The 24,471-nt window shown below is 44.9% G+C and overlaps 2 protein-coding genes across 2 annotated transcripts; one reads left to right on the forward strand and one right to left on the reverse strand.

Moving 5' to 3' along the window:
- Positions 1 to 288: 288 nt before the first annotated feature.
- On the forward strand, positions 289 to 2,566 carry exosc5 (exosome component 5). Its single transcript, XM_084466724.1, has 6 exons — positions 289 to 410; positions 709 to 822; positions 1,379 to 1,500; positions 1,793 to 1,933; positions 2,031 to 2,120; positions 2,407 to 2,566. Exons 1-6 carry the CDS (start codon positions 302 to 304, stop codon positions 2,500 to 2,502), a joined length of 672 nt encoding a protein of 223 aa, XP_084322850.1. The 5' UTR covers positions 289 to 301; the 3' UTR covers positions 2,503 to 2,566.
- Positions 2,567 to 5,113: 2,547 nt separating this feature from the next.
- On the reverse strand, positions 5,114 to 9,446 carry tmem91 (transmembrane protein 91; the record flags this gene model as incomplete). The annotated part of the gene is made up of 3 exons (XM_084467399.1): positions 5,114 to 5,269; positions 6,671 to 6,817; positions 9,051 to 9,446. 3 exons carry the CDS (start codon positions 9,444 to 9,446, stop codon positions 5,114 to 5,116), a joined length of 699 nt encoding a protein of 232 aa, XP_084323525.1.
- Between the last annotated feature and the right edge of the window lie 15,025 nt (positions 9,447 to 24,471).

Consider the following 24,471-nt stretch of genomic DNA (forward strand, 5'->3'; position numbering starts at 1 on the left):
TATCTATCTATCTATCTATCTATCTATCTATCTATCTATCTATTATAAATAGTTGTATTGGCATAAATAACCGACATTTACATTGCCAAATCAGTTGAAACTTTGGGTAAAGGAAGACTTGAAAAAGAAATACAAAGAAATACGAAAATGTAAAAAAAAAAAAAAAAAACTAACAAGAAGCCAAAGCGACAAACTGACTTGGAACGCAGCCGCAATACATTTTGTCTGACGTCACTACCAAGCGCCATATTAGAAAAATAGAGCACGTCATCTGATGTCGTCGTCCAATCTTCGCACCACGATGGAGGTCTGCAGCTCAGATGGGTTTAACTTTAATGTCACATTACGAGAGTTTGGCTGCGAACAGTGTCTGCTATCCAGACCTGATGGCTCCTCGTCTTTCATTCAAGGTGACTCCTAAATTCACAACAGTAGCTGTGGCAGCCCATACAGAGAGCTTTAACTAACTGTTCTTGTGTTGTGATGTGTTGACGCTGTGAGTCAGCTCCCATGTCATAAGTGAATAGATTTGTATTACGTTTTATTACGATCTTGTTTTTTAAGGGGACATCAGTATTGTTTCTATATCTCTATATATATTTTGTGTTTTGATTTTCTCAATCTCAATTCGGTCTGTTGCTCAATCTCTGAAGGAGACAACAGTGTAATATCTCTCCTCCTGTCCAACCCGTGCGTGCGTGCGTGTAGGAGACACCAGTGTGTTGGCTGCGGTGTACGGTCCAGCAGAGGTGAAGGTCAGTAAGGAGATCTACGACCGAGCCACCCTAGAGGTCGTGATACAGACTAAAGTGGGACTACCAAGTAAGGCGATTAATTAATTAATTTAATGTAATGAAGATGAGAGAAATCAATGTTGTTGTTTTTTACAGTTAATGTGTAAATCAGTGATGTTGCAATTGTAGGTTATGATGACCCATAAGTTGGTCACAGCAGTGGACCAAATGGATGGTGGGATTTCTACAATAAATGTTGCTAATCAAAAGAGTATGCATACAAGCCTGCCGTGTCCATTATGTATTTCATAAGGCACGTTTGTAGTATCAGTCACTTTGCATTGGTATTGAGGAGTGGGTCACAGCATGAACAAGCTTGGAAGGCCATTATGGAAATCAACCATGTCCTAAATCTGAAACGGTGGATGGTTTTACAAAAGTCTCTATTCCTCAACAAGTTGTTTAACGTGCAGCCATCTCCGTGTCGTCATGTCATTCTTACCAGCCGGTTCTGAACTTCCACTGCGAACTGTATAACATTTTTAAAGTAACTGAAATATTCTGCTCAACCGATGCACGCCACTACTTAGAGCCAGCCGACACTTTTTCCTTTCTGAAGAGAACAATTTGACACTTTGTTTCAGGTGTGAAAGAAAGGTCGCAGGAGCAGTGCGTCCGTGAGACATGCGAAGCCTCTCTGCTCTCCTCGCTGCACCCGCGCTCCTCGCTCACTCTCATCTTGCAAGTGTTGCACAATGATGGTTCTGTATCCTACATTCAGTAGCTGGCCCATGCCCCTGGTTTTGTGTCCGTCACTTTCTCCTGTGTGTCCCCTGTTCATGTATGAAAAACCACAGGCATTACTTTTTAATTGTGACATGAGTGTATGGATTGAGGCTGCTCCAGCCCATCCACATATTTTTTTAGGGGTTGCAGACTGTGGATGTGTGTGTAGCTATTTGGTAGATATTGTTCATGTTGCTGTGTGGGAACAAATTTTCTCCAACCATAGTTGACAACAAGTTATCCATCACCCTGTTCCTTAACCCTCTGTGCAGCTGTTGTCATGTTTCCTGAATGCTGCCTGCATGGCATTCATGGACGCCGGGCTGCCCATGAGCTGTCTGTTCTGCGGCGTAACGTGTGCCATCGCCAGGGACGGGCAGGTCATCACAGACCCAACAGCCACACAGGAGAAGGTGGACCTACAGTACACCCCCCCCCCACCCCTCTTAGGCTGACCCTGTCACCTCGGGTCAATCTCTGCTTTATTTACTTATCGTTGACTTTCTCCAGGAAAGCCGAGCGCTGTTGACCTTTGCCATCGATAGCACGCAGCAGAAGGTGCTGATGTCCTCCACCAAGGGTTCCTTCTCTGTCCACGAGGTAGGGCTGTCATTCAGAAGGCTTTTTAAATGAAAACATCCTGCCATTTAGAACTAGCAGTGGGCCTGAGTATCCCTTCTGTTCACATTCTTTATGTTCGGTAGGGACAGTAATCGGCAGGGATCTCACGATATGATAACATCGATTTTTGAGTAAAACCGACTTTGCTTCTTGCGGAAGCAAAACATGAATAGGAGAAATAGCAACAACAAAAAAAGTAAAATGTAATCAATAATTATCATTGTGATTTTTGACTATATTGTGCGTTTTGGGTCTGGGGTCCCAGCTCCAGGAGTGTATTGCCATCAGCCAGAAGGCTTCAGAGAAGATCTTCCAGTTCTACAGAGAGTCGGTCCAGCGGCGCTACTCCAAAATCCTCTGAGACTGCTGGGAAAAACAGTCTTTCTTTGTACAAACCTTTTGTTTTAATAAAATATTCAACAGTATTTCATGCTACAATTGTCGTCCATTTGGGGTGAGCTGTGTCCTTGGTGGGCAGTATGTGTTTGTGTGTTTTGGAAAGAGGGTTGAAATGAGAGGAATGATTTACCTTTTAATTTGTTCTGACAATCCTATTTTACCACATAAGATATGAGCCCTTGAACTTTAGGGTTTCAGATAGACACCCAACCTACCAGGTCTGCACAACCTGGTAGGGGCGGATTTATCCATCATATCAGGGTGGTCACTCTGTGATGTTACTAAGGGGTCGATTCTGAAATGACTTCTAGTGGTGAACGAACATTGCACCTGTTGGTTCGTAGGTCCCCTTAAATCAACAGAAACAAGAGCACCCAAGATGATTATGAACCCTTTCTGACACATGCATCATCAAAAGAAAATCAATGTCTGAAACCAAGTGCATTTATTAAGTTTTTACATATTTTTTTTCGTATTAACATTTAAATACAAGGAAGCAGAGGTGGAAGATGTACAGCATCGCTGATATCATAATGTAGGACAGTTAGTGGCCTTTCACCTTTTGGGGTTGGCTTGAGTGGCATTCTAACTGAGTGCTTCACATCATACACCCGACCATCCATACTTTATTTATTTAGAGCTTCAGTTTGACCTCATTTTTTCTGAGGCTTCAGTTGGCTCAATAAGCATTTAGAATATCCATTGTGACTTTTTAAGAGTTTTTTTTTTAAGTGTGATGTTGATTTAGTCATTACAAACCCATTCAAACTACCCTATTGTGACATATGTAGGCGTGTCCACCCACAAAATTTGGAAATGGCTTGCCAATCAACACCCCACTTAGAGCTAAAATAGGGCCCCTTTATATTGTACCGGCAAAGGAATAGGGAATTGACTGGTGTGTCAGATGTTATAGTGTTAGAAGCTTGTGGACCGCCCTGTCCAGCAGTGTTATTACCAGACTTAAAAAGAGGTTAAACCACAGCACATCCACACTGGTGGTAGATTACATGTAGACACAGAGGAACCCCAGGTTGTTAAAGTGTTCATACAGATTGTAGCTCATCGGAAGTGAGTCTCAACAGCTGTTCTTAAGATGTTTTGAGAAAGCAAGGGTATTCATAACAGCGTAGATTCTGTATCTATAAAACTATATTATATATCTAAATATAAAATATCTTGTTATAGCACTATATCATGTTTTTGTCCTGTCTGAATATTCCTTGAGGAGGTTTGTTTTGTAGTACATTGCGGTCAGAGAACTTTGATCCAGGGAACGTTCATTAAACATACAAAGCTGTTCCTGCAGTCTAGCAGGGATGCAGATGAAGCTGGGAGCAGCAGCGCAGCAGAGTGCAGACTCACCATGCAGTATTTTGCTGAGTTCAACGAAACTACAGCAGTTGCCGCTACAGATCATGCATGTAATGGATGCCCAATGCTTAAACGTCTAGTCCAATCAGACGGAGGGGTGGGCGGACGGGGATCCTGGATGTCAGCAATTCTTCGTTTTTTTTTTTTAAAGCGCCTTGTCCCTCGTTTTCCTAACAAAACACAGCCAATGGAGTGAGTCAGAGCGTACTATGCATAGACTAGGCGTCTTTTCTTCAGAGGATTCCATCTTAGAAGTTGAAGGCGGAGAGGAGAGTGGGCATCTCGCTCACTGCCTTTTAAAATAATATCTCTCTTCTCCTGAGATGTCTTCCACATATCAACACTTGTCTCTGAGGTTCTGCTCCCAGCGATGTAGTCCTCATCCATCACATAGTCACCACACTATGCTCTCCGTTCACCTCTTATTCCTTGCTTTCCCAAATCTCCCGTCTTGTAATAGAATAAAGTTCTACTGTATCTTATCTTCTTCTTTTGGCACATTTCTATTTACATGGTAAACAAACAAAACGTATAAATAGCTGTGGATTTAAATAGTCTTTGTAACGCAGTGGTTCAGTATTCTATAGGCCTCTCACAACCTCACAAAGTGGGGTAAACCAGGAGCAGGGTAAGTGGCCTGGTTGGGACTGGTCCTTAAATATGCAGCCTGTTACATTGCACGTATATGTTTCCCCACCCAACACACACACACACACACACACACACACACACACACACACACACACACACACACACACACACACACATAGCCGGGACCACCATCGACCAATCACATCACTCCAACCCTCCACCTCCAGTGAGTGGTTTTTTCGTGCTATCTACAATGTTGTGATCCGTGTTGATGTTCTTGATGCAGAAGTCTGAACATGAAATAGGAGAAAAGAAACACATCCAAAGAAAAAGGACAACATGCATGAAATATAAAGGTTTGTAGGTCTTGATTTAGTCCTTCATTGACCCCGTAAAACTGCAACTGCAAACAAGATGTCAACTCCAGTCGTAATGTCCAATCTACTCCAGGTTTTTATGTCTGTAAAACATGTACCTTGCCAAGGTCCGAGCAGGTAGACTGATGTCAATTCCTCATGTGTGTCACAGAGAGAGTCAATGTCATTGGTGCATAAAGGGACTACTTCTTCTTCCACCCTGCGTATCCTTCCACCCGGTCGCAGGTCGCGTTAGGGCGGTTTGACAGACAGGTAAGAGATGAGAGCGGCAATGGCGCAGATGTAGGTGATGATGCCGAAGACGATGGAGAGGACAGAGAGCCAGAGGGCATGACGTGAGGCTGCAGTCGCTCCTTCGTAGTCGCCCTGGGCAGACGCCCTGTTGGTCTGGGGAGAGAGGGAGAGGAGGGGGGGGTAAAGACAAAAGGAGGAGGGAGTAGATGGGGAGGAGACCGGAGCCAGGGAGAATGAAGCAGGAGTGTGGAGGGGTTGAGGAGAGGGAGGGGGAGAGGAGGCAGGTTCAAGGGAGGATGAAACAGGAGTGTAAAGGGGATGGAGGAGGGCATGAAGAGAAAGGCCAGAAAGAGAGAAAATTTGTCATTAGTTGTCATTTTACTCAAAGGTTCCATATAGTGGTTCCCTGTCTTATTCCCTTCTGGTTCGCCCCATGATTCCTTTCTAGCTTTTGCCCTCTCCTCTTGTTCCCCTCAGTCCAGGTCGATGTATTGGAAATCAATCCCCTCCTCCTTGTTTCAAACTCTTATTATACCTTAAAAAAGATAATTGACGAGTGAAGAAGCTCTGCTGCTGAGATTAAGCGATTGAGATTTAGTTTGATTGTAGGTTGATCTTATCTATTTTTTTATAGATAGATCAACCTACAATCAAACTTAATGGATTGTACCAACTGGTAGGTTGGACTATCCATAAATCTGGGTCTTTCGGCATTTTAACAAGACACTCTCATCCCAAGTGACTTACAATGAATTCAGAAACATTGCATCAAGAAGCATGCAAGGGCATCTGGCTCAATGAAACGACGCAAGATGGGGATCGAAATCAGAAGCGTTTTGGCTGGGACACCGTAACCAGTAGACTATCTACCTCAGTAAGCCAGTGGATAATTGGGAGAGATAACCAACCCTACTCAGAAACACAGCGCCTTGCTGTAGGATAGAGAGGGTGGATCAAAGTCTGGGCTCATTCCCAAGACTGTAAACTAACAAACACCACACATTTAATGGGACTGTACGCTCTATCTCTGCTCCTTGTTCTTTCCCTGGCTGCTTTGTGTGGCTCTGAGGTATTGGAAAGCTCTGGCGCCATAATCCTACAAATCTGTAAAAGGGGTGTAATCCCATAAACCCAAAGCAATTCCATAATGTCGAAGCTGGAACCGTCCAGATACACTCACCTTAACCTGGTGTAATCTATGAGTGGTTCAGAGCCACACACACATGGGCAGACACAGATAGAACCCTAACCCTAACCCACATCAGCACTCACGTGTCAGTTTCATGTGTAGTTGATATTAACACTGAATTTCACAACCTAGTAATTTGACAGCTAGATAACCACCATCATCATCAACATCACCATCACCATCATCACCGTCATCCAAACGACCACTAAATAATGATAATAAACATCACAACAAAGACAATCACCTTCATCATTATCCTCATCATCATCATATTAATCCTCACATTATTAATCCTCATCATAATAACCATCATAGCAGTCTCACAACATGGTGCCCTGTGTTTTGACAGTGGTGGGGTGCAGTACCTTCTGTGACAGGTAGAAGGCAGCGATGCCCAGAGGCCAGAAGCAGCAGAGCATGGAGAAGAAGGCAAGGCCGAGGTGGTCCTGGGGGATCATCAGGGGGAAGTCGCTATCGCTGTCCGACTCGCTGAACTCATCGCTGGACGAGTCCTGTGGAGCACAGTTCACACACGATCAGTGTCACGGCAACGACATTTACACCCTGGGCCTTTTTGGGAAAATGGAATCAGAAATAGTTTCATGTATTTGCTCTCTGGTTTGCTTCTTTAAACAAGAAACGAGGAACAATCATAGTTTCTGGATCATTTCATATCATCATCATCATCATCATCATCATCATCATCATAAACACCATGACCTATCCACTATCATCTGGAACTGTCACCCTATGTCACAGTTTTTCAATGTTTTTTGCTGGAGAATGCACATGGCATCCCAGCAAAATGTAATCTGAAGACTGAATTACATTTGTGTTATTGTCATTAGCATTTCAAATGTCAGCAATTATCTGTAATGCATTGCAATAGAAAAAACGTAAAACATACAAATCATATTTCTCACCCTTTTGAGTTCATGCTTATTATTATTTCTTCATCTGTTTAGTTGTTTGTGAACTTTATATTTATCTCTGTGTTGTTTACATCATAGGAGGTTCTTGCCTGTAAGACAATGTGACTGAATTGGGTTATGCTGGATGTACGCAGCTATGCTGACCACAGGCAAATCATGACTCATACTGTCAGTTTTTTTGGTTTGTTTTTTCGTCAACCCGGTAGCCCATCTTCTAAAGTGCCTTCTAAAATTCCCTGCGATTGAGATTAAAGTGGAAAAGAGTTTTATGAGCATGACTTTAGAGATTAATTCACAAGGTTATTGTGACTACTTGGCCTTTGTTTACTGCACGGGTACCTCCTTCTGCTATGGAAATACTATCTAGGTTAGTATAGCCCAGTAGACTGTACCAACTGGTAGGCAGATCTGCCCATCATGTAACTGGTAGGACACACTTGAGTCTGGGTGGATGTGATGTCAGACGCTACATTTTGTAATGTCTTGTGATGGCTCTTCAATGTCACACCTGGTGGAAAAAATGGGGCCATTTAATCATTTTACAACTGAGTCATCAGTAGAGGGAAAGGGGACGAAAATTCTGGAGGAAAACACTATAATGCAGAGAGGATAAGGACTGAGCATCTGCAAGAGTCGTCTCAGCTAGTCCAGAGTTCACATGCTAGTCAGTAATCACACCCTATTGATCCACTTCGTCTTATAAATGGCACCTCTGCTGCAGAACAGAGAGCAACCGTAGCTGTAGAATAGAGAGTATGCTATCTACATGTGTTCAAGGTTGATGGCCAGGTTACATTCCCACAGAACACCCCCCCTGCGGTGACACTACCCTGGTGTGTTGTACTTTTAACCTTTCAATGGAAAACGACACTTAAGAAAGGCCACTTGGATTTTATGTGTTTTAATGATTTGTGTGCTTGCATGTGTGTGAAGCACGCATGTGTGTGTGTTTTTGTGTGTATGTGTGCATGCATCCTTTTATGCATGTGTGTGAGTGATGTGCATGGAGCTTATTAGGGTTCTCTGACCATGTAGTGCTAGGCATAATCCAGACATCCAGACAATCCATCCAGTAATTATCATGAAACAGCCTTCAGCATCGCAGCACACAGAAAGACGACCGCATTCATTCGACAGCAGCAAAGGCATTTCATATGCCATACATTTCATGTGCCATGTACTTTGTTAATATGCCTTTTTTAGAAGCCCCCCACCCCACATTTTCAGCTGAGATTTGAGCAGCAGATTTCTCTTCCTTTCTCCACAGTGAGTCACAAGATGGGGATTTTTGTTATTATTGTGAAAGTTGAGTCCTCCTTCCGAGTTTCATCTCCGGATCTGTTCCCCTTTTCAGAATTGTGATACAGGAGTTTAATTCACTCAGTGATAAAGAATTAATCTGACGTCAATGTGAGCAGAAAAATATGTAATATCTATTGTCAAGGGAAATTATAGAAACAACCCTAAGTTAGATTTGTAGAAGATTACGACAAAATGCTTTGTTGAGTTCCTGTTTTATCAACACATTACGTAACAACATTATGGTATAAGTCGCATATTGTGCTTATCCAAAGCTTAGATTCATTTTGTCATGGATGAGCACATAGGGGTTGGGGGTTTCTTGCCCAAGGTTGGCTACGGGTAAATGGTTGATGTTGGGGATTCAACCTAGAACATTTTACCTGAGAGTCAAACACTGTGACCACTAGACTATCCTGCCCCCCACGTTTAGTTTAAATGATGTTTGGCTTTTAATTTGAACAAGGTTTTGTGTTTGAATTTTAGTTATGGTGCCGGGGAGGGGGCGTCATACCTCAAAGTCTGGCAGCAGGTCGTCCTCATCGCTGTAGGACAGACTCTGGAGGTCCTGAGCCTCCGCCAGCAGTTTCCTCTCCAGCATGGACCCAGGGTGGATGTCCACAAAGGTAGTCTCCAGGTAGTCCTTGCTCAGCAGGGGTTCAGCTGGACCCCAGAGGCCCGAGGGGGGGTAGTAGGACTCCAGGTTACGCGGTAGAGAACAGGGGTCCAGGACCTGCTGCTGATGCTGGTGCTGGAGGTGGTGGGTGGGTCCACCGCAGTACCCCCTCCAGGCCAGCGGGGGGTAGACCCGGTCCTCCTCACAGCGCACCAAGACCCCCTTCAGGAGCCCTCGACCTGGGTGGGGGCTGTCCCCTAGGAGAGGGTGCTCCAGGTCATCCTGGTTGTCCATCGTCCTTGCTAACACTGCTGCTACTAATGCTATGGGAAGGTGGGCCAAGTCATCCACCAGCCAAAAACAATCTATAAATCAATGTGCCAAGCTCTCTCTCCCTACCTCTCTTTGTCTTTGTCTCTCTCTCTCTCTCTCTCTCTCTCTCTCTCTCTCTCTCTCTCTCTCTCTCTCTCTCGCTCTCTCTCTCTCTCTCTCTCTTTAAATCGTCTCTCCTGGTTCACGCAGAAGCAGCTGGTCGGGGGATTTAGTGGCGCGCCGATAATCCATCCCTTAATCCAATTCTTTAATTTTTCCCTTATTGAAGGCCTTGCTCTCAAGCCCGCAGATGCAGACCAAGACCATGGTGGAGTGAAACGCCCTGCTCGCTCTGCTGAAGCCCAGTCCAGGGTTTTCCCCAGCTCGGTCACGTCTGAACAGATCCCAGATCTCGTCGTCCTCTTACTCAGTTGTCACAAACGGTTTGTTCCGCTGCTTGTCCTCTCTTGTCCCATTTCAGTTGACTGAGCACGTCAGCGTTCATGGGAAAAAAAAAATATATATTTTCTCTGTTGTAATATACTCTGGAAATTATGATTTGGACGATGGAAGACCTTGAACAGTCAACAACAAAGGGTTCAGCTTTCTTTTTTGGGATAAACCTCCAGGGCTTGTTCATTTAGTTCCCGGCTTGTAAATCATGTCAACAAAGATATTTATCTTCTTTGGTACAACTGTAGTAAAACAGAAGTGATCGGTGAACAGAAACTTTACATTTAGTCTCTAAAGATTGGCCATCTCGGATTCTACATGGGCAGATTGAAGAATACGTATTCAAGAGTCTGGGTGAAGGCGGGCTAAATGGTGCCCATATCCAGGTGTTGAAGATGGAGATCCCAGAAAAGGGTCTGTTATCCTTAGTGTTGTATCCATTACCAACACAGAGTATGGTTGCTGTGGCTCCCTCAGGGAGGCAATTGCTATGACTACCGCAGGGTAAGCTGTTGCTAATAAAATAAAACAAAAGTTGGACTGGTTGAATAATGAATGGATATGATGTTTGCTTGGGTCTCAACTTTGGGGGCGTGTATCCTTAGGGTCCTTGTCTACAGCGGGTCCCCGCCTGGTCTAGTCTATCGATCCTCTTTGGATGCAGGGATTATCTGTAATGGAGAGAAAGCAAGAAGTCGGGAAACATGTTAGAATCACAGGTAAGTAACATGTTAGAAACACTAGGAGTCGACAACCCCAACCATGATCCTCCCCACTTTATTCTATTCACAACACACACACACACACACACACACACACACACCATTACTTCCTTCTCTAAGGTGTAACCTCCTGTATTCTGGAGGTGGATATTTTGTGAAGACAGTGTATCTTGTGTTTTCCAAAAGACCATTATGACCAATGACGAGTCAGCAGCATGAGGTGGAGGGTTGTGCTGTTTTGTACTGTTGTGTACTGTAATGCGTTGTGTTCTAAGTGTTGTCTTGTGTTGCATGTGTTGTGTCCTGTTGTTCGTGTTGTGTTCTGTTTATGTTGTTTATATGTTTTCCCTGTCGTCCGTCTTACTACTAGACCTCTGAGTGTCAGCAGAGGCCAGTTCTCCCTGGACCTTCAGACGTTCTTCTCTCTCCTCACCGGCTAATGTTAGGAGATAGACGCACCACAGGCTGGTGCTGTGTTGGTTGTGACTGTGCTTCTGTTTACATTGATATTTCTCTGGCTTTATTATTTACATAAAGTCCTTAAGAGAAGCTTTTCCCCAAAGCACCGTACAGTAGATTCTGATCAGATCATTAAGGAGCAGGTCGGGGGGGGCGTCTTGTTTGTGGTATATTTGTAAAAGTAGGTGTTTGTTTTTTTGTGTCTGCCTTTAAATACATCCACTCGGATAGATGGATGAAGGCCTTGTTTTACAGACTGAGACAACAAACACTTATCTCTAAGGCTCCTATCACTTCAGCCCAGGTAGTTTAACTAGCTCCTCTCAGCTCACACACCTCCATCCAGAGGCAACGTGTGCTGGACAGCTCGAGGTAAAACACATCACTGTGGAGCAGACCTGTAATGAACATCGCTTGGTACTGGGAAGCTGCCTGCTAGAAATGGCTCTAAAACCACAATTCAAGTAATATATTATATATGAATACTATCCATTCTATTCTATAGTAATATATTCTATTCTATTAATTCCATTCCATTCTATTCCATCCCATTCCATTATACTCTATTCCATTCTATCTTTATTCAGAAGTGTGGTACTGTGACTTGTGCAGTTGCCTAGGAACCCTGTCAGCACGGCGATGGGTAAACAGCTAGCGGTGTGTATTTTTATCTTTAGTTTAACGTGAATCGCAGAGTATGGCAGAGGAGGAGGAAGAGGAGGAAGAGGAAGATGAGGAGGAGGAGAAGAAAAGGGTGGAGGAGGAGAAGGAGCAGGAAAAACAGGAGGAGGAAGAGGAGCAGAAGGAGGTGGGCTGGTAAAGACTTGTTTTTAAAGAGTAGAAGCTAAACACAATGATAGGGATTAAGTCGGCACTTTAATGGACTGGCACGGGATGGATGTGTCTTATTGTCTTGGAGCTGGGAGGGTTGGATGTAAACATTTACCCTGGATAATAACCAGGATGGATGGATGGGTGGATGATGGATGGATGGTAGATGAATGGATGGACGGGTGAATAAGATCGCTGGATTGATCGGTGGACGGATGGATGAATATCCATTATGGAAGGATGGATGGATGTTTAATAATGGCACATAATGGTTACATCAACATGAACATTCCAATCATGACTGCAAGGAGAACAAACACAGACACAACGACACGATGTAGACCAACAGAAGGAGCCGTTCACTCTGTTGTCTGATGTGTGCTTCCTTTATTATTAACCAGGAGTATGAGGGAGGAATGGTGTAGGGTAGAAGGATGTAGGGAGGAAGTATGTAGGACGGAAGGTTGTAGGAAGGAAGGATGTAGGGTGGAAGGATGGAGCTGCTCAGGAAGCGAAGGCTCACTGCAGTGTTTACTGTTTTATTTAAATTTTGCTCCTCTTGTCCACCACACCCCAACACATGTTCTATTCTGGGGTTTTGTGTTGTGTTGTGTTGTGTTGGGTTGGGTTGGGTTGTTTTGTGTTGTTTATTGCAGTGTAGTGTGGGTTGTGTACAGTATGTTGTCTTGTTGTGAGGAAGAAAGAATAGCATTATGCTCTGTTATTGTGTGTGTGTGTGTGTGTGTGAGTGTGTGTGTGTGTGTGTGTGTGTGTGTGTGTGTGTGTGTGGACGTGTGTGTGTTATGCTTTTCGGTGCTGTTCACACTGAACCAGAGCACTGATCACTCAGCACTGTCTGCTGACGTCCCCGTCCCCCCACCCACACACAGACACACGCACACACACCGAAAACACACACACACACACACACACACACACACACACACACACACACACACATATACGCACCCATCTACGCAAATTAAATGTCCGTAACGCTTCACTGGTACCCCCCCCCCCATCAGTTTCATTCCAGGAGAGATGCACTCAGCTTTATTATCCTCCCTCCCTCCCTCCCTCCCTCCCCTTCCTCTCCTCCCCCATCTCCCTCATCTCCCCCTCTCCCCAGCTTCTATTAAAGCTGCTGTCAGCTTACTGCAAGGCTCTCTCTCTTTCTCTCGCACTCTCTCGCTATCTCTCTCTCTCTCTCTCTCACTCTCTCTCGCTGCCCCCATAAACTATCATGCAGGCAGGAGTAGGGGGGCTGCAAGGACACTAGCACCAATCACACACATGCACATGCGTGCGCACACTTTACACACATACAGACACATACAGGTACACAAACACAAACACACACACAAGCACACACACACACACACACACACACACACACACACACACACACAAACACACATACACTGCTTCAGAGCTGTCTCCCTGTAGCCCTAGGCTCTCTCTCTTCCTTATTCTACTCTCTCTCTCTCTCTCTCTCTCTCTCTCTCTTTCTCAAACTCTCTCTCTCTAATGCATAACTGATTTAATGCATATATGTTGAAGTTAATTAAATTACTTTATTTCACATGAATTATGTGTAACACACACACACATTTTTATAATATATAATATATATATACAGTATATATTCCATCTGTGCATGAAGTTAAAGCTGCGTATGCTCTCAGGATGGATGGGGAGAGGAGCTGCAGAGAGAAGGATATACGTATATATATATATATATATATATATATATATATATATGAAGAGAGAGAGAGAGAGAGAGAGAGAGAGAGAGCTAGAGGGGTAGAGGGGAGACACTAACGAGAGTTCTCGTTATGTGTTTCGTCTGGAGGCCCGTAAGCTTCTATAACTGGCTAAGAATCAATGATGAGGAAATCTACGACCAATCAGATGGGAGCGCCTCAGGGGGGCAGGGGGAAGGGGGCGGTGATTGGCCCAAACAGCAGCCAGAGAGGCAGCTACACGATCTCATGTGATTTAATTTCCAAAAGCCTTGTTCGACAACGATGATCTATATACCATGGGATGGATGAGAAGAGAGAAGATATGAGAGAACAGAGGAGATGAGAGAGGAGAGGAGAGAGGAGAAGATAGGAAAGAACAAAGGAGAGAAGAGAACAGAGGAGAGGAGAGGAAATTAGGAGAGTACATAAGAGGATAGGAGAAGAGGAGAGAAGATGAGGGGAGAGGAGAGGAAATGAGGAGAGAAAAGGAGAGGAGGAGAGGAGAGGGGAAGATAGGAGAGAACAGAGAAGAGTAGAGAAGAGAGAAGAGGACAGGAAGGGATAGGAAAGGAGAGGAGAGGAGGTGAGGGAGAGGAGGGTTGAGAGGAAAGGAGATGAGAGTGAGATGACAAGAGGAGAGGCGTGTGTGGAAGAGGATAAGAGTGTAGAGGAGGGGAGTGGAGGGAGAAGAGAGGAGGAGGAGACAAGATAACACGAAACGGGAGGAGCGGAGAGAAGAGCAGATGAGATGGTAGGAGAGGAAAAAAAAGGACAGATAGATAATGAAGAGGAGATGAGGAGAGGAGGAGGCGGAGTGTAAGGCAACGCTCTGCAGCCGTCATGTTTCCATGGGGACGCTGGGGCTGACGTTATGCCGTACGTTCCTTGCAGAACAAACGAAGCATGAGCAGATCTCGACTCGGTCTGTCGTCGGCTGTTTCTATGCCTGGTCGTGTGCTACTGGCCATTCAGAACTGCAGCAGTGCGCATGCATACAGACTCGCTCATAGTGGGAGGACAGTGTTGCTGTCTCATTATTATTATCTCATTATCAGTAGGTGGGTGGATCATGTATTCTCATCATGACACACACAATGTAATAACACATGCCGTGGGTGTGGGCGCGAGGGGAAGCCGTGCGCGGAATGCAGCCCGCACGTTAATAAGCCCATGGCCGCGGCCCTCTGCAACCCAGCAGCACTGGCATTGTGTCGCATGAACACGGTGGTGTTTGCACACCACACACACACACACACACACCCACACACACACACGCACACGCACACGTACACTACATGCACACATACACACACACACACACACACACACGCACGCGCACGCACACGTACACTACATGCACACATACACATGCACACGTGCACACGCACGCACACACACATACACACACACACTCCCATATATAGACAACAATCTACATGCCCATTCACCCATACATATACAGATGCCACACACCCACATATGCACACTTAACACACATGACACTCACAAATCCACACACTATACCTTACAGACACACAAATACACACACACGCTTATACACACATGCACACCACACATATAAATACACCATACACACACACCACACACGGTATGTGCCGCAGTACATTGTGAGGTTTAGAGACGTCTCTCCGAACAACATCAAGCATAGCGGTAATGACATAAGTACTGTGTGTTTGTGTGTGTGTGTGTGTGTGTGTGTGTGTGTGTGTGTGTGTGTGTGTGTGTGTGTGTGTGCACGGGTTTCAGATGAGTAATTTCCTTCATAACCCAGCTGCATTACACACTGGCACCAGCTGTGCAGTGTGTGTGTGTTCCATGTGCAGGGAATGGTGTTTGAAGGGAGACCAGGTGGTGACAAACCGTTATGATTGTATATATTTCTATATCTGAATGTGATTATGTGTGTGTTGATGTGTGTACATACTGTGGGCATACATTCTAATGTACCCTTTCGTCATCTAGCCAGAGCTCGCTAGCTAAACCAGTACCAGTCTCTAGGCGGCTTTTTTTTGCTGCTCTGTGATTTCTATCCATCACTCTCTCTCTCTCTCAGTCCAAGATGCCAATCGACTCTCTCCCTTTTTCTCACACTCTTTCTCCTTCTCTATCCCTCTCTCTCTCTCTTATTGAATACACCACAACATGGAGGCTTGCTATGGTCTAAGCGTGTTGTCATGGTAGTGTGTGTAGATGATGTGTAGGGTGTGTAGGTGACTCTCACACTGGCTCGACTGCGCTTCTGTGAAGGAAGCAGATGGCATGTGTGTTTATATAAGTGAGCTTTTTTTTCTGTACACAAAATGTGGAGTGGACGTATTTGTGTGTATGTGTGTGTGTGTGTGTGTGTGTGTGTGTGTGTGTGTGTGTGTGTGTGTGTGTGTGTGTGTGTGTGTGTGTGTCTACTCTTGTTTGCAGTATGCATCACAGAGCTGAATGAGGTAATTACCCTCATTCATTTCCACACACCCGAGATTATGTACATCTTCACCACCACCATCATCACCATCCCCATCGCAGTGGGAGACACTGAGTCCTTACACACAAACACACATACACACACTTACATCCAAATACACACGTGTACCCAAACACACACACACACACACACACACACACACACACACACACACACACACACAGACACGCACACACACATACACCTTCAAGTCTATACGCCTATATATAATTATGTATATGTTTATCTATTTCTATATCTATATAGTCATTCTTGTAAACAGCGGGGAGAATGACGTCTACTTCTGTCCCATCTGGGATATAAATATACGCCTAGCCGCGAGCCTTCGATTAACACACAATACGTGCATTATTCATGTTATACCCCCACACGTGACGCCTACCGTGCAAACGCGTGTTATCACTACAAAAGAAAGGACACCTTATGTTGTCATTATTGGGATTTTGCTTATATGTATGGGAATGTCAAAAGATAAGCACACATATTGATACAAAATAAACCCATGAAACACACGTACACTAAGGATGTCGAGAGGTAACAGGCCTATGCTATTGTATCTTATTCAATGTGTTCAATTAGGGAATTACTTGTGCAGAATGGTTTCATCGCTAGGGTGTTCGTGTGTGTTGTCCATGCAGCAGTTTCAGAGCACAGAGCATAATGGAAAGATCGACCGAGGCAGAAAACAGTCCTACCTCCAAAGTAAAAGACCTCTGGAACAATCCTCGTCCCTCCTCCCCTGTCCGGGGTGCTGGTGCTAGTTGGGTGCAGGGTTGGTGGGTGAGGGGTAAGAAGAGGTCCAGAGGGAATCCCAGTTAAACCATCGGATAGACGACCGACTCGAAGACACCAAACCTCGGCACAGCGTCTCGTCACCACCTCCACATCGAGTCCGTAGTATGGCGCGTCTGAGCGCGGTGCGGTGCCCACACACCTCTGCTGCGTCGACGAATTCCTCCTCTCTGTGTGTGCGTGTGGTGTGTGTGTGTGCGCGTGTGCGCGCCTGTGCTCGGGTTTCCCGGGTCCTGCTGTGTGTGTGAGCGTGTGATTGAAGTTGACAGTAACCTTCCGTAGGGTTAAGGGATGAGTGTGTGCTGGAGTCAACACGCACACCTGCGCACCGGCGCGTGCGTTCCGTCTCTCCGGTTGTTTCGGTCCTGCGCCGTAATCCGCGGTGTATTTTTAACGTCTTAAGTTTTCTCTGACATCCCATTTCAGACACCTGCAAACCTCTCTCTCTCTCTCTCTCTCTCTCTCTCTCTCTCTCTCTCTCTCTCTCTCTCTCGCTCTCGCTCTCGTTGCAACCCCCCCTCGCCAGGTCCTAAAGCCGGTAGAATGTGTGTATGGGTATTTCTTGTTTAATGTGCAGCATAGCATACTGCAAGTTTTCTATTGGTCAAAGTAGGCAGGTAGGCTACGAGTTGTTTACAAAACACCGAGTCGGAATCGCCCCGTGCCCCCCCTGGCCAGAAGCCGATCCATCTGCAAGTGCATTAAACAACGAAGATATAACCCAATCATTCGAGTACATAAAATTCATGAAATAACTTGTTGATGTGCTTCAATATAGAACAGATTTTTTGCAGCCTGCCGCAGAAGATGGGTGGGGTTTCAGCTGTCATCCTGACGTCAGTGGGGAGCTCGTTCCTCGATTGTGGAGGCAGGACAGTCTAACTATCAAGATTGTGTTGAGCGGCTGCTGGGGCCCCCACGTAGTGAGGGAAGAGCAAGCCGTTTGGCAGTCATTGTGGATGGGAATCAGATTCGAGCAACCACTGGTAGCCATTGCAGGGTGCAAAAGAGGGGTGTAAGTTTGGGCTGCATCACTCACAGAGTGATGCAGCCCAAACTTGAGCTGCAGAGGACAAATGGCACAGGCTGGCAGACCAGCCAGGAGGGAGTTACAGTAGTCTCCACGTGGGATGAGAATAGTATGGACCAATTCCCGGGTGGCCTTCTGGGAGCGGAATGGAAGGAATCTGCTGAAGCAGATTATATAACCATGTATTTAACAGAGGTTGAGGTCAGTTGAAGAAGTGACCGGCGTGCCAGACTCTGGGGCTGGGTGGGGCTGCATACCTGTAGTGTATTGCGCATCAATGTATCAATGTGCACACAGGTTTAACCAGCCATCACCACACACAGTCCGGGAGATCTCCTGAATGGCAACATCTGGAGCACCGGGTCATTTGTCATTGTCAATCAACTTCTACAATGAACCGTTTTTTGTTGTCAGGGTGGGTTCTGGGTGGGGGTCAGGTTGGGTGGGTTCTAGGGAGAAGTCTGGGTGGGGGTCGCGTGCGTTGGGTCTACGGTGGGTTCGGGTGGTGGTGTAGGGTTGAGGTGGATAATATAGCTCGGCAGTCGGCACCATCGCTGGACATTAGAAATCAATGAAATCCCCCCTAATCCAGATGAATCAAGTTCACTACATTTGGCCGCACCAACTCTACTGTTAAGCTGTGTGTGTGTGTGTGGGGGGGGGGGGGGGGGGGGGATGCACACTAGAGAATAATCCACTATAATCTCCTAACTTGTCAGTAATTTCCTACAAGCTGCTTAGTATATAACGAGCTAACGCACCGAACGTAAGGCACTAGCCTAACAAGCTAACGTAAAGTAGCGCCCTTTTCATGAAATACAACAATTAAAGGACAACATCGGTCTGGGTGATCAGACCATCGTACATCTGTCCTGGCTTCACTAAAACTTCTGTTTTCAATATTATTTGTCAAACTCACTTTGTTTCACCCAATTCAGACGATTTCACATGAACGTGCTTGCCCCTAATGTGAACCGTACCAGTTTGGTTAGCAAATGACACAAAGAAGTCATTTTTATGTAAGTAATGGATGGTTTAGTGAAGCCAGGAGAGACGGTTAAATTGGTTTGATCACCCACCAGTTCAAATGTCCTTTAAAATGAATTGAAGAGAAATGAAAGAGAGATAAGAAACGGAGAGGTGCCACACACAGACAGTTGTGGACCCACTAACCAGATAGAGTAATGCTACAGTAGACATAACAACGGAATGAAAGAGGGATAGAGAGAGAGAGAGAGAGAGAGCGAGAGAGAGAGAGAGAGAGAGAGAGAGAGAGAGAGAGAGAGAGAGAGAGAGAGAGAGAGAGAGAGAGAGAGAGAGAGAACCTGAAATAGATACAATTGGCACAATTAAAATAACAAATTGATATCATTCACATTCACATTGGCAGGAAAAATCCTAAACTTTTAGGATTTTAAAAAAGCTTAGCCAGGGGGTTCACAGTGTTTACTGAACACTGTACATTTACATGCACAGCTTAATTCGATTAAAGCCATAGCTCGATTATGCTCCGCAATTGGACAACTGCAATTGTCCGCGTATACATGGTGGTGAGTAAATCGATTCATTGGCCGAAGCGTGTCATGCCCCGGTACGATAGGTGGCGCTGTGCCAATTTCAACTAGTGGTAATAGAGCCACCGGTTGACCTCTTTACGTCACCAGCAACAACAAACTCATTTGAGAAAGCGATGTTTCAGCAGACAGCTGTCAGTTCACTTCAGGTCTATATCATTTCTCTGACGCTCCATTGTTCCGACCTCTCGGTCATATGCCGACTCCTCCGGCTGCTCTGCCGGCGGAGCAGTCGTGTCAAACCATATTGACACTTTCAATATGGTTTGTGTCCCCCTGCCACATACTGGCTGCTCAGTGTGTGTCCACCAGCCACAATGTGAGTGACAGTGCATGACAAAACATGAAATATTCAATCATTAAATTAAACATTTTGACAAGAATGTTTGGTTAATTGGTTGATTTGTCGTTTTATTGGATGTTCTTGTTGTTACAATGTTACATTGTATATTATGTTGTTGTTGTTTTTGTATGATTTGGCAAAACAAACATCATTAATTGAGAGAGAGAGGGGGGAGAGTAGAGTGAGAAGACATTGAAGTGAAGAGCATCCTGAGCAGCAGTCAATTCCAAACATGAAGCAACGGAGGTTTGGAAACCTTCCAAATCCTGATGTACTCCTCCTCCCCTCCTCCTCCCCTCCTCTCCCCTTCTACCATCCTTTCCTCTCCTCCTGTCCTCTGCACCACTCTCCTCTCCTAAATCAAGTCTTTCCTGTTATTTGACTCTGTCCTCCTCTCCTCTCTTCCTCTCCTCTCCTCCTCTCCTATCCTCTCCCCTGCCATCCTTCCCTCTCCTCTTGTCCTCTGCACCACTCTCCTCTCCTAAACCAAGTCTTTCCTGTTATTTGACCCTGTCCTCCTCTCCTCTCCTCCTCTCTTCTCCTCCTCCCCTATCCTCTCGTCTCCTCCCCTCCCCTCCTCTCCTACTACCCTCCTTCACTCTCCTCTCCTAAGCCAAGTCTTTCCTGGTATTTGACCTTGAGTGTCCTATTAATCAAGACACTGGCACTTTACACACACACACACACACACACACACACACATACACACACATGCACACTTTGCTTTACTTTACTCATCAGAAATAATTCATTTTATTAACCTCTCCGTCGCAGCGGAAGTGAGAGTGTTTTTACAGGCGGTTAATCAAATCGCAGTCTATCTGTGTGTTGTTGTTGTGTTGTCCATCATGTGTGTATCTGTGTTTGGATGATGTGTTGTGTGCTGTGTGTGGATCTGTATGTGGTTGTTATGTTGTGTGTCGTGTGTATCTGTGTGTTGTTAATGTGTTTGGCATGTATCATGTGCATGTGTGTTTGGTGTATCATGTGTGTGTGTGGTCGATTTGTGCTGTTTTGTGTGTTTCTGTGTGGTGTTAATGTTTGGTGTTTTGTGTGTGTATCTGTGTGTGGTTGATGTGTGGTGTTTCATGAGTTAATAACCATTGTAGCTGATGGTGGAAGAGAGAGACATCTGGGGTTATTGTGCATCAGTGAAGTCATTTGTTTATCTGAATGACCCCTGGAATGGTCAGTTTGGTTATTTGTAATCCTATTTATCTATTTCATTATTTATTTGTGTTTTGTGGATGTCATCACGTGACACTTCATTGCGACACACTCACCTTCCACCTGGGATTATTCTGGATGATGTCATCGCTGGGACAGAGGGACGGGGGGAGGGATAGAGGTATGACAGGGAAGAGCTAAGGGGCAAAAGGAGAGGAGATGAGGAAGGGAGAGGGGAGAGACGAGGAGTAAAAGTGACTAAGAGAGAGGGGGGGGGGGGCGGTGTAACAGGGGGTGATAGATAAGGAAAAACAAAAGAGGGAGGGAGAATGTGTGTGTGAGCGAGAGAGAAGGAAAGGGAGAGAGATAGGGAGAAGTACATGGAAAGGCTGCGTATTGTCCTGGTAGATGATAGAACGAGATTGAGAGATAAAGAGAGAGAGAGAGTGAGGTTGAGCCATATACAGAGAGGCTGAGCAAGAAAGAGAGACAGAGGGAGAGAGCGAGCGAGGTAGAGAGTAAAAGAGGTAGAGAGACAGTAGCCTCCAGGTTGTGTGGATAGGCCTGTCGTCTCAGAGGATGATTTATTAAAGAGAGGCGTGGCATGGGAGTGGAGCGAGCAAGCTCTGATTAACCCTGGGAGAGAGAGAGGACATGATCCACTCTATTATTCATCCTCCGAGAGAGAAAGAGAGAGGGAGTGAGACAGAGACAGAGAGATGAAAGATAAAGAGAAAAGAGAAAAAGTACAATTATTTGTGGTATGCGGGTGCATTCATAAACATGAGGCTGTGTCTGTGTGTGTGGGAGAGTTTGTGCATGTCAAGTGAGACGTGTGAGTGTCTGTGGACACTTTCTTGACGTCAGCATCTCTTACATAAAACACTAACATGTAAAATGCAGACCGTGTGTGAGGACACAAAACACACACAAACACTTAAAAAACCCACTACACAGCATTCGTGTCCCTCGGGTGCCCTGTTCGCCACAGTAGGGAGATGACATCATCATCCTCATCATTCTCATGTCTCTCAGCTCCGCGATGACATCACAGCTCTCAGGCGGCACAAAATCGTCCACGCCGGCGGTTCCACAACTTGTTGGTCCGTGACACCTTTTTCACCTTTCCCACGTCAATCACAACCGCCGTTGCATCATTACTAATGGTGAACATTATCGTAATAAATAGGCATACAATTACAGAAATTATGCATGATACATTAATAATTACACATTATTTATTAATAATAGTGACATATTTCCTTCGCCCTTTTGTTCTCTCCATCATTTATCAAATTTTTCTCATCCTCTATTTTGGGTATTTGATCACATGATGAGGATTGATTATCTCTCCATCATTTGTTTCTCACTCTTTTTTCTAGATTTCTCGTTCTGTCCATCATTTATCTCTCACTTTGGTGTAGTCACGTGATCAGGATGGTCATCATTTTGCAGCACCACACCCGAGCCCCATACAGGCCTTCCACGTTTATTATTTTGTGCGTGCGGTGTGTGTGTGTGTGGGGGGGGGGGGGGGGGCGGCTAAAAGTTGTCTGTGCAGTATTTCGAATTAAGTTGTTAAATGGGGTTGACATGATACAATATGAACCCTTAAAATTTGTGAAAAATAAATCAAAAATAGTAAAAATTAATTTGGTCATAAACATGAGAAGGTACTCCATTAAGGAAAAACATTATAAAAAAAGAATGATTATTAGTCAAAACCATTATACCATTAGTCTTACTTATAAATCTAAAATTATTGCCAGACTCTTTAATTCAATCATTTGTTTTGATCAAATTACAGCATCTGGCTTTACTACATACAGGTGTATCACATCAGCAGGTGACCGGGTAACCAAATCAGCCAAGCAGTGGATATGCATGCAATAGCATGTATGTAGCCTGTAGAGGGAGTTATCATACAAACCAATGTACAAGTGGTGTAGGTTGGGCTCTCCTTTAAGACCTCCCCTCACATGTGCAGTACATTCAGGCAATAAGCAGGTGGTGTAGACCAACTTTTTTTTTTCATTTAGGGGTGGGATATAAAGGAGTTCAGGCTGTCACTGTCTTGCACACACCATTCCCACTCACTACTATCAGATTTTGTTGGTGGTGGTGGTTGCCAGAATATTGTTAGCTGGTCACCAAAAATGGCCAATGAATCATACAATAGCATGTAGATATAAGACCCATAGAGTAAAATGCTTATCCTACGTTTTTTAAACTTGGGTTAGGCGCTTACTCAGGGACAGGTGCTTATGCAGGGACAGCGTTAGGCCTTCAAAAGTTGACCAGAGCGTTAAGAACTTCTATTTGATCTGATCGGACGGGGGGATCCCACAGGACGGTGAGGCACTTTCGGTTCTCTCAGTGAAAGATGTGGATGGTTGGATAGTGAAGGTCACCCTGCTCTTCCTTTGCTTCTCTCTGTGCTGTCTGAGCCAAGCGAATAGTCAGAGCTGAGGCGTTTTTAAACACAGAAACAGGAAGTGACATATGGGAAGAGAGGACAAAAGAGTACATTTATGAAACTTTACACTTTCTGTGTTTCTGGTTCATTAAAAGTGACCTTTGTTGAGGACTTGTGGTCCCACCATGCAGGCTTCACTTCAAGACTCATTCTTTAAACATATTCCTTTTTCTAACCACTGCTAGGTTTCCTCCAACAGTCCGGGGCTGGTAGAATCATTCTCAAATTTATATTTATTTGCTTGGATTACTCATCATTACTTCCAGCATTCTGTCTAGTCATTCTGTTCACTGGCAGAAGACTCTCAGTTTGACCTCTTGAGCGTGCCGAAGTTCTCAACCTAGATCTCACTCTCGACATCATTAGTCTAACTTGTATGGACATTTTTTCACAGAAACAGAATTGATTTTTCACAACAAGCATGAAGCACTACTATCTTACAATAGAGCGTAGCTGTGCTTTCTAGTTCCCCTTAAAAGCTCATCTCTTGGCAATTATATTTGCATATTGGCAGAAAGTTCTCAGAGTGACAGGGTTAGACAGGAACAGCTAAAGCAACAACTAGACGTTTCACATGTGGTGAGAGAGAGGATATTTCAACTTATCCAGAGGAAGATGAGGAGGGGGATGGAGACCAGTAGGACAGCAACTGTACTTACAGCTAAAGGGATCTGTGATGATGATGATGATGTGTGATGTGTCTGGAAGATACTGATTGAAGGCTTGGACTACCCTCCACTATTTCCCCAGACCTGATTACACAGATGTGGGTTTTAGCCCTAGGTCTTGAGGTCATTGTTAAAAGATGATGATACGTTGATATCAATGATACAGCAGGATAATGCATGAGGAATTTAGATGATTCATATTAATGTTGACAGGGTTATGCAAACTTTAAAGGTAAAGGGATTGAGTGGT

Source organism: Micromesistius poutassou (genome assembly GCF_964030765.1).
Source record: "Micromesistius poutassou genome assembly, chromosome: 4".
NCBI lineage: Eukaryota > Metazoa > Chordata > Actinopteri > Gadiformes > Gadidae > Micromesistius > Micromesistius poutassou.

Excerpts from the sequence above, each read along its gene's own strand:
- exosc5 (XM_084466724.1), top strand. The coding sequence starts at position 302 with ATGGAGGTCTGCAGCTCAGATGGGTTTAACTTTAATGTCACATTACGA. Across the intron at positions 1,934-2,030 it reads CAACAGCCACACAGGAGAAG|GAAAGCCGAGCGCTGTTGAC; the intron begins GTGGACCTACAG and ends GACTTTCTCCAG. Across the intron at positions 2,121-2,406 it reads GTTCCTTCTCTGTCCACGAG|CTCCAGGAGTGTATTGCCAT; the intron begins GTAGGGCTGTCA and ends CTGGGGTCCCAG.